The following is a 9,859-nucleotide window of genomic DNA, read 5'->3' on the forward strand; positions in this document are numbered from 1 at the left end:
ATTTGTAATTTTCTTGGATCTTTTAAATCCTAATCAGAGGGCCAAACCTTATCTTACCATTTTTTCTTCATGGAGTCCTAGAGTATAACTTGGAGGCAGAATTTGGCTTCTACTCAGCGGTGCCTCTCAGCCAAATATAATGAGGCATTATGTTGATTTAAACATTTATGGACTTATTTTTTTCAGTGCTGCTCCAGAATGAGCATGTGTTAAGTTTGGACTGCCTTTCTTTGCGTTATTTTGTTGCTTTCTGAAACATCTGGGTGCCAGTGGTTGCCTGTGATTTCAGATGCTAATTAAATATAATCATATTGCAGGATTATTTTCAAAAACAATGATGTACTCCTGTTTCAGAGAGATGTTCAAAACTGAGTGAAGATGAGAGAAAAGCTCTGATTAACAAGGCTCCAGAAGGGAGAATGTAGGTCCTCAGTTACACACAAACATATCCTACTAGTTTCAAGGGCAGTTATGCATGGGAACTTAATGGGCAATAGATGTGTATAGTCTGTGCACACAGTTTCACGTACACAGATAGTTGCAGGAAAACCTTTTCTGACCCTAATGTCAAAACCAAAGTTTATGTGCAGATACCCCTGAGACCACTGAAGCTTGGTGCCATTTTGAGGACAGAAGTTATCAGTCTTGAAAAAATTCAGTTGACCCCGATGTTCAGAGAAATTGGCTGGACTTTAAGAAAGGAAATCTGAGTTATTATTAGAGGAAAATTGATGATTGATACTAAAGCTATTACCCTGTGAGCAAGTCTCCCTTACTCATGCATACTCATTTCATCATTTCACCGGTTTGCCTTTGATTTAGACCCAGTGGCTTAGCATGAGATCTGTTCTGGGAACAGGAGTCTTTTCTTCACGTGGTCTCTGCCAGCACAAAGAAAGGCCAAAACTCAGCACTTGGGTTTGAATGAAGGAAGCTGTGACATGTGCTGGAGAAGATTTGCCCATGCTTGAAATTAAGCTTCCCTGAGCCTTAATTCTGTACCTGCATGCTGGGCTGGACTGCTTGGGGCTGGACATGGGAGGGGAGCCGGTCGCTGCGATGCAGGAGCGACAGGCAGCAATGCTTCTCGCTGCAGGGAGCAATATTTACTTGTCGACAGCAGGAGTGACTGCTCTGAGGTGTTTCCTGTGCTTTGGGGTGAAAATGACCTACTTCGTGTGGGTGATGATACAGCTTCTCCTGTCTTCTCCGAGAGAACCCAACACAAAATGTCGTGTTAGAATTGTTACAGCAGTTAACATTTAACTAGTGCACTTAATACCCTGCTTCCTCCTCTTGCGGAAGACAAAAATAGGTGTGGTGTTATCATCTCCTGGTGCAGTGCTTTTAAATTTCCTTACTCGCTCTTTCTTTGAAGCCTGCCTTCAGTGGTGTTACCAAAATATAGCCTTTCTTGACATGTTTTTTGCTTTTTTCCCCATTCTTTTTGATTGCTGTTTTTCTACTCTGATCAGCATGAGACTTTATTTTCAGTGGTTTTTCATGTTTTTACAGAATTACAATCGACCTCCAGTAATGGCCTTAGCTGTCCCAGTGGCAGTGAAATTTCTTCAGAGGGGCAATAAAGAACTGTGCAGAAACATGTCAAGTTATCTATCCTTGGCTGCAATCGCGAAAGCAGATCTGCTGGCTGATCACACAGACACCATTATCAAAAGCGTCCTTCAAGGTAGGAACTCGCTGAGATTTTGGATTTAGTCCTGCAGCGTGCCTACTGTTAGATTAGTTAGGCTGTATTAGGCATATATACAAACGCATTATATGTTAAAACGTGTATGAGGCATGTATGTATAAAGCATGCATATCTATAAACATGTGATAAAACACGTTAGAAAATCTAATAACAGACTATATCAAGGTAGACCTTTCAAGAATATGTGAATTTACTGAACGTTGTTGACTATAGGAGTTTCATTGTAGATTGAATGACCGACAGGGCAGGAAATACATCTGTACTTGTTAGTATACTGTACTAATGGATTTAAAATTATAAGCCATGATATGAGACACTAGCTACTGGGCTCTATTCCTTTCTATTATAGTGTCATTGACAATGCTCCAAAATATAAATGGGGATGAAATGAATCCTATTCTGTGTCAAAATAGTCAGTTGTAAGGTATAGAAGCTCTGTAGTGGTTCTTTAATTTTGCCTACATTATTAGCTTTGCTTGGAATATTGTTGTTAAACTCTGTACATTTTACTTTTGTGGTTTAAAAAAGCCAAAAATATTTATACCTGTACAAAAGGAAGTCCAATTTGGTTGAAGTAGTAAAGTTCACAGTATTTGTTGCAGTACAGTGCTACTGCAGTAGTAAAAATCACTGTTTGTTTTTCTTTGAGTATGGGTAATAGCAATATGTAGCAATAGCTGTCTAATTATTCCAAGATCATAGTTATGAAAATGTTAAGTCCTCAAATTAAATGTGTGCATTCTGTCTTTATTAAAAAAAATATAAATGGAGTGTCGTTATTTTTAGGTGTCTTATGGAAGGGTAGGGAAGCTAGAAAGTAATTTTGTCGTTAAGACATTATGATAAGAGTTTGCATATTTGTCTGCTTTGTTTAAGGACAAATGTGTAATAAATATGATAAATGCTAAATATGTATAAGCTATGTGATAATACTAATTGAGTAGAGTCCAAGAACAGAATATTGCTAACAACGTACAAAGCCACATGAATAATTTGTTTAAGACTCATGACATTAGTATTTATGAGTTAACGTTGTGCATTACTTATAACGCAGTGCTATTAACAGAAAGAAATAAAGTAAAACAGGTTTTATGGTATAGTTGTAAGTTTAGGAAAAGTGATTAGCAGTCACAACTGAAGGTTTCATTGCGACTGCTTGTTTTTGTGTACATATGTTATTCTACCAGCAGATGTTGCTGTGGACATCAGGTTTGGAAATTCCAGACTGGAAGAGGGCACTCTGAATAGGCAAAGTGCTCTGTTTTGCATACTGGCTTAATTGCATTGTACATAATTTGTATTTCGGGCATGAAAAGGTTGGTTTGCAGCAGGCTAAGAACTGCGCTTAAAGACTGAGTGTTTGCTGAAGGGAGAGGGGAAGCAAGAGGATAAGCTGCTAAGGATGGATTTACAAAGCAGTGCGGAGACAAAGGGCCTTGTTCTGGGGCTGCACAGACGGGGCTCAGCCTAACGGCACCAGTGAGACTGATAGTAGACTTTGGCCCGTTGCCTGTGAGCGTTTGAGAGCTAACTGGATTTTTTGATTACTTGGGGCAACTGTTTGGCTGCATAATCAGTTTCTTATCTTATTAGCGAAAAAAGAGCTCTTTAGAAAGAGGGTTTAAGTACTCTGTTCCAGTTAGTGTGAACTCAGCTTCTAAACATGCAAATGTCTGTACGGTGCCCGCGATGCTGACGGGCCGTGTGCTGACACCTTCCATCAGCGCAAGGGATCAGGCAGGTTTATTCCTCTTTCCAAGGGACAGCAGGAAGACTACCCTGCAGCCGCTGCCGTAACCCGTCCCACGGCTGGCGCACCTTCCAGGGGAGGTCAGGCAAGGGTTGTTGCATTCAGCAGAGGTTCGTTGGGGAGCACAACTGGGCTCAGCAACGTACTCCAGGCACGCACGTCTGGTGCTTGCTCCTTCATTTCTACGTTAGCAGTGCGGGAGCAGGGTCGCGGTGGCCTTTCCGTATTTGGAGCCCGAACTCCCACAAAATACTATTTACTTGGTGTTTTTCCAAACAGACAAAGTAACTGATGACAAAGGAAAATACAGTTAAGCTAGGAAAGAAAGGGAGAAGCATGATGATGGAGGCCACTTGTGGTGCTGGGCAGGAGGGGACTAGTCTGTGGGAAAGCTTTGCTAGTCCACAGAGGTGATAAAGGAAGAGCAAAGCAATTGGAAAGAGGAGTTTTCCAGCTGCGTCAGTGAGAATGAAAGAACTGGCTTTGCGTTTGGTCATCTGCCAAACCAGAACAGAGATAGGAAAAGGCCACTTCCAAGAGAAAGCATTTCAGGTATGAGGTACAGTAAGAAAAGTAGCCAGGAAGGACTTCTGGTAATCTTTTTGAGGATTTTACTTTTTCTGCTGTGTTTCATGGACATTTGTTTTCATTTAATGGAGGGCACTGTATGGAAAGAGGATTTGAGAGCATTTTTGCCCTTCACAGTGTTGGGACCTCAGGTGTTTTTCTTCGCTCAGAATATCTGTTTTCTGGCTGACGGCAGATGGATGGAGGTAATATTTCATTGTTCTGTAGTTCAGGTTATTTGCAGATATTATTTAGTAGGGGATTTTTATTGTGCTTTTACTTCTAAGCATTTATAATTTAGATACATTTTTATTATAGGGTAATAGGAAAAATTCCAGCAATTGGAGTAGTTATTTTTACCTTAAACAAACAGTGTTGCCAAAACTTTGGATCATGTAACTTTAGCTAGGAAGCACAACCCCCTTGAATGGCATAGTAAAGTGGAAATTACCTTGTCACAGCTTTTTCTTACTACTTTTGTATCGTGGAAGGAAGGATCTGGTCGCTGTGTCATATTCGGGAATAAACATAGCAGCAATATGTCAAGAAACTTTTCAAAGCGCGTTCTTAGGACATCTGTGGAGAATGAGAAAGAGAAACACGTGAATAGAGCAGAAGGGTGGGCTGCTTCCAGTGGAAATAAGAATTGCTCAGAGTATAACATTTTCCACGATAACTTGTTCAGATGCTTCAAGGGATAGCGAAAAATCATTCTTGTCTTTCGCTGGTTACATATCCAGCAAGTGACTATTCATCAGTGTCTGCTTCTGTTCTGTTTTTCTACACGCAAATCTCCACCAGTGTCTTGGCTCTCTGTATCTGCTGCTTATGCACTGTATCCAGCCCTATGTTTTTATTGGATTTTGGATAAGCTTGCAAATGTGAGAGAAGAAAGCCGCTGCCATCAGTTCTGCCTTGTACAAACCTCCTGTTAGCATCAAGCGAGTTGGTCACTTTGGATATCTAAATGTGCCTTAAAACAGAGTATGTCATTCTCGGATGGACAGCATTACGCATGGGGTACGGATTGACTTTTATTTGGGGATATCTCAATTCTTCCTTCAGCCTCCAAGCGCCGTGCCAGCGCAGCCTCAGGTCAATGCACGTGCATCAGTATGTCGAAGCATCTCTTCTGTACAAGCGACCGTGTCCATGTGGGAGAACTCCTAGAGCGGCAGATCCTTTCACATGGCAGTGTTCGCAAGAGGGATTATCATGACAGGCCTTTAAAGCCATCTCTGGCTAATGCTTGGATTTTGGGTATCTAAACGTATGAGATGTTGATATTTATATTCTTTTTCTACTAGCAGCTGAAACTGTGTTGTTCAAAACATGGAAAAAATCCCAACTGGTACTTACTTTCAGAGTTTCAGTTCATGAGAAGCATGGAAAATGTTTAGTTTAGTAAAGTATCTTTATTTACAGAACAACTTTACAAAAATAATTTCAATAAAATTAATACAAAGTTCATTTACAATATAATACAGCTGCATTTTCTTGAAATGTAACATCAGATTATGATGGGGAATATTACTTTTATATGTTAGGTCAAATCTGTGGCATAAATAATGATTTAAACAAGGAGCTAGTTTTGTTATAGCCTACAAATTACTAACAATGATTAATAAACAACAAATTTCTTGGCTTATGTGGTTCCTCTGTACAATTCACCTTAGCACTAAAAACCAATGACCGGAGGAGCCAGGAAGATGCTCAGCCTTATGTCTGTTATGCAGAGACTGGTCAGCCGAATACCCGATGTGTTTTGTTCAGACGTTCAGCTCCAAAATGTTCACAGTGGCACTTTAAAACATCAGAAAACACTATGCTAGAGAGACAGCGGTCGGACCTCAGGAATGGTTTTTCCAATGTCACACCTTGATTTGGGTTTTTCAGTGTTTTGCCGAAACAGCAGGCAGGGATCAAGTCCCGTCTCCACAGTACCTCATTTTGTAAAAATGCAATGCTAATCTTCCTTGGGAATTCAAAAGACGGGGGCTCCTACGGCTCTGTTCACTTGTACATATTGGCGTTCGGCTCTTTATGAAATATGTTCTCTGCTTTAGAAACTGCAGGATTTAAGAAATGTACTGGGCTCCCCCGTACGGCAAAACTTCTGTGACTCCCCACCCGATGATGTTGCCCCTGATACTGCATGCATCTTCTCCGCTCTGCGCTGCTATCTCTTTGGCACTGAGCACTCTGTCCCACATGTTAAAGCCGGTTAATTTTCCAGAGAAGGCTAAAGCTTCATCAAATCCACCTCCAATGCAGCAGCCGTTCTTTTCTTGACCGATCTGCAAAATCCCTCCATCTGGAATGGTGTGAGCGTCGGCCACGTCCGAGGCGGTGCCTGCGAGTTCTCCCTTCACCCACAGAGATGCAGATCCGTTCTCTGAGCTCCAGGCACCGCAGAGATGGATCCACTTCCCAGAAACAACTACATTTTTGACAGTTAACTTGTGTTGGTCACCGCCAACAAGCAGCACTGCAGACTCCCGGCTGAGATAAAGCTGGATTTCATATGGATTGAACTTGGTTCCATAGGAGAAGACAATAGTTTTGTCTAAAGCCTCGGTCACCTTGATCCAGATGCAAGCAGTAAAGGAGCGAAGGGTCATTCCAGCAGTTGGGTGAACGCTCCCAAATATCTTTTTCGAACGCATGGGGAACAGAATTGCTGTTTCACACCCTGAAAAAGTTAGAAAGATTGTTAGGCAGATAAAAACTGGTCTATTTGTACATGCACAGTTAGGACCCTTGACATATGCTTACTCCTGGGCTTTTCAAAGGGAGCCGAGAGCTCAGCTCAGACAGTGGGATGTAGGATGCTTGAAGAAGCTGTCAGATCCAATGGATGAATTTGCCAAACACTGTAGCAATGGGTCTAGGGGATAGTCAGGCTGTAGGAACAAGGCTTGGCTCTTCCCTCGCCGCAAAAGTAGCGTATTGCATAGTGCTGAGCCCTGCAACGTGACATCTGGGTTTAATGCTGCCTGCCTGCCCTGGTGCTTGCCTTGGGAAGTTGGGCTTCCCTGAGGGTCTGTGCAGGGCAGGTGCCTTCTGCTCTCATGTGCCTCCGAGGAGAGCTGCTCTTTTGCTGGGTTGCCTGGAGAAATTAGCACTTTACGTTAGGCAATTACGTTGGGGAGTCCTCTCTGTTTCGTTTAGTCTTGTTTTAGCCTCCGTGTCCTTTTTCAGAATGGAGTGATGAAAACAGCAGCGTTACGGTGAGGGGACGGGTTCAGGGATCTGTCGAACGGCCTGTTCAGATACCGTGCCGTTCCTGGGATGAGAGTGCGGGCCTGCTGCTGGCTGGGGAAACGGAGCTGCGGGGTAGCTGTGTCACGAGCACTTATGCGGTGTCCTGCAGCTGTCCCGTGAATAACTGGGCAGCGGAGGAGCAGGGGACGGGGGCTACTGAAAAGCAGGCGCGGGGAGCGTCGGCACAAGCGTGCCGAGATGTGTGTGTTTATCATAATGACTCCCTTTTCTGACTCTGCCTTTAGGGCTATTTCTCAGTAACTTTTATGTGCTCTAGTTGAGCATGGGAAATGTATAAGATGACCGATATTTTAAAAACACGTCATCTCTCATCTCCAATTAATCAACATGTTGATAATAGAAATTAGATTAGTTAAAACCACTGACAGAAATTAATGAAACTTGGAAAAGTAACTGATGGTCACTAAATCCAAGCCACTTTTGGTATTCTATGTACTGTTCCCTAGTTGTATATAACTTAATATTCTAGGCGGTGGCGGGGGGAAGCAGCCCCCTTCTACAATTAAGCTGGTTCATTTCCTGTTTAAACAAGCTAGCGGGTCTAAAATGTCTAAACCGTGTGCGGAAATTTCTGCTTCAGTGAATGAAGGACTCTTTGTGTCCTCCAGGATTGCGCTGCTGTGTTATTTCATAGACTGCTTCCTTTCAACTTTGAGCAGATTTTACACTGGCCCTTTTGAGGAGGGGCAGGGTCAGCGAGCAACTGTTGGGGATACTCCTTAAAATGCTACTTGGGAACACTATTATGAAAAAGCTTTTAATTAGCAAGCTTTCAGGCTTTATTATCAAGGCCTAAACAAAATTAAAACCAGCTTCACTGAAGAACAAAAAGTGTGATTAGAAAATCCCTCAAGAGTATGGCTGGCAGTAATTCAAGATGTGAGAAATTAAAGTCAGTTGCTAAAAATTCCCGTGAAAAAAATTTTCGAGAGAGACTCTGGAAGTACTTAAAATGTATCCTTTAAATTAAAAAATAAGAACATGTAAAATAAAACCATGTAGGAACCAGTGGAAATATCTGGATTTCTGCTGATGAGGCTGAGATCCTTAATGCCGATCAAGTTTTTTACTCTCACCTAGCGCAGAGTAACTGACTGTGAGGCTGGCCGTGTTACAGGAGAGAGATAAAGAATGAGATCATGCTTTCTGGAAGGCAAGATTCATGTGTTGCGGGGGGAAAAAAAGAACATGCTGTAAGATCTACTCCCAATAGACAAAGATTACTGAAAGGTTATGATAAATAAAGAAGTAAAAGCAATTTACTTACAAAGCTGAATCCATGCCCTACGTGAAAGGATAGATTCATGTTAGGTTGTAAAACATTTCAATGTAAACTATTGTTATGTTGTGTGTGTATTGCAATAGGTTTGTGGAAGTTGTTGCCTTTCCTTCAGCAGTTAGACGCAGCGCTCCTTCCTGCTCACCTGTGTAAGAGCTCACGCCGCTAAGGGTCGCCGGCAAGGCTGGTGTAACTGCTTTTAAGCTGCAATAACTTACGTTTGTAGAAAATATGGTCGTTAAAGACCTGTCAACATTTAGAAGGCAAGCAGTGATAGCTATCTGGTAGGCAGAGTTATATTCAGTGTAGTTATATTGTGCGTGCAGCAATTTTGCATCCACACTTCACATGGATGGGGGTCTGCTCTGCCATACCCAAGTTGCTGTAGCTGCTTTTTGGGTGTCACAGAACAACTGACATGAAATTTGAGATATGAGCTCATCTTTCTATGGCCATCTCGCTTGCTGACCAAGGCAAACATTTTGGAAGGGAAAAATAAACCAACAAGCCAACAATACCACGGTGTTACTGATTTTTCCATGCTTGAGGAAATACTCTGTCCTGACAGTTGCATGCGGTGAATGTGCCCTCCCTGCTGCGGGAAGCGTGCTTAGCTGGTTGACATCAGCAGCACGTCCTCAGATCTCGCTCCACTCTTGGGCAGTTGGAGTTGGTGAGGAGACAACATTTAGTTTAGGAAGAGGAGGGAGTGGGTACATGCATGAAGAGGACAGGAGAGCTCAGTGACTTGTGTGTATGCATAGGAGTTACCAGCTGGGAAGGCAAAAGGTGAGGGAACATAGTTTGTATGTTGAAAATATGTTTGCTGTGCTCTGGCAACCGTTCTGATCTGGGAGAGCCTGCAGGAGGTGGGATCCTTTGGGCTTCGCCCTCTAATAAGGACTTTGATTAAACCCTTCTTTGATCCCACGTTTGAAAAGCTCAGTGCCTCTTTTTCAAGAACAGTTAATGGGTTTACTCCCTGTATGTATAGGCTGCTGAAAGCTGCTGTGCTGTTCGTAGGATTGCTTTGGAGTCATGTGCAGAGGAACAGAGGGGTGTTTCTAGGATGTCTGTTCGGACAGGCCCACCAAAGGGAGCTCTCTGGTAACGCATAGCACACATGGACTTACCTGCTGGCAGTAAGCGCTGAGCTGCCCACTTCTGCGATGCCTTCAGTTCAGCTCTGGTTTGCTGTAGCTCTTTCCACAGAGAATTCAAAATGAGGTTGTCTCCTCTGGTGGGACTGAATTTATCCTGCTGA

At 42.7% G+C, this 9,859-nt stretch overlaps 2 protein-coding genes across 2 annotated transcripts in view; one reads left to right on the plus strand and one right to left on the minus strand.

Moving 5' to 3' along the window:
* Nucleotides 1-9,859, plus strand: part of VEPH1 (ventricular zone expressed PH domain-containing 1) — a 39,060-nt gene that overhangs the window by 4,632 nt on the left and 24,569 nt on the right. The window contains exon 3 of the mRNA XM_010293264.1: nucleotides 1,516-1,690. Within this exon, the coding sequence (XP_010291566.1) occupies nucleotides 1,516-1,690 (175 nt within the window). The remainder of the gene's footprint in view (nucleotides 1-1,515; nucleotides 1,691-9,859) is intronic.
* Nucleotides 6,110-9,859, minus strand: part of PTX3 (pentraxin 3, long) — a 4,708-nt gene continuing 958 nt past the window's right edge. The window contains 2 exon segments of the mRNA XM_010293263.1: nucleotides 6,110-6,723; nucleotides 9,729-9,859. The exon segment at nucleotides 9,729-9,859 is cut by the window's right edge and continues 26 nt beyond it. Coding sequence (XP_010291565.1) covers nucleotides 6,110-6,723; nucleotides 9,729-9,859 — 745 coding nt within the window.

This window comes from Phaethon lepturus, unplaced genomic scaffold, assembly GCF_000687285.1.
Source record: "Phaethon lepturus isolate BGI_N335 unplaced genomic scaffold, ASM68728v1 scaffold42468, whole genome shotgun sequence".
In the NCBI taxonomy this organism is placed as follows: domain Eukaryota; kingdom Metazoa; phylum Chordata; class Aves; order Phaethontiformes; family Phaethontidae; genus Phaethon; species Phaethon lepturus.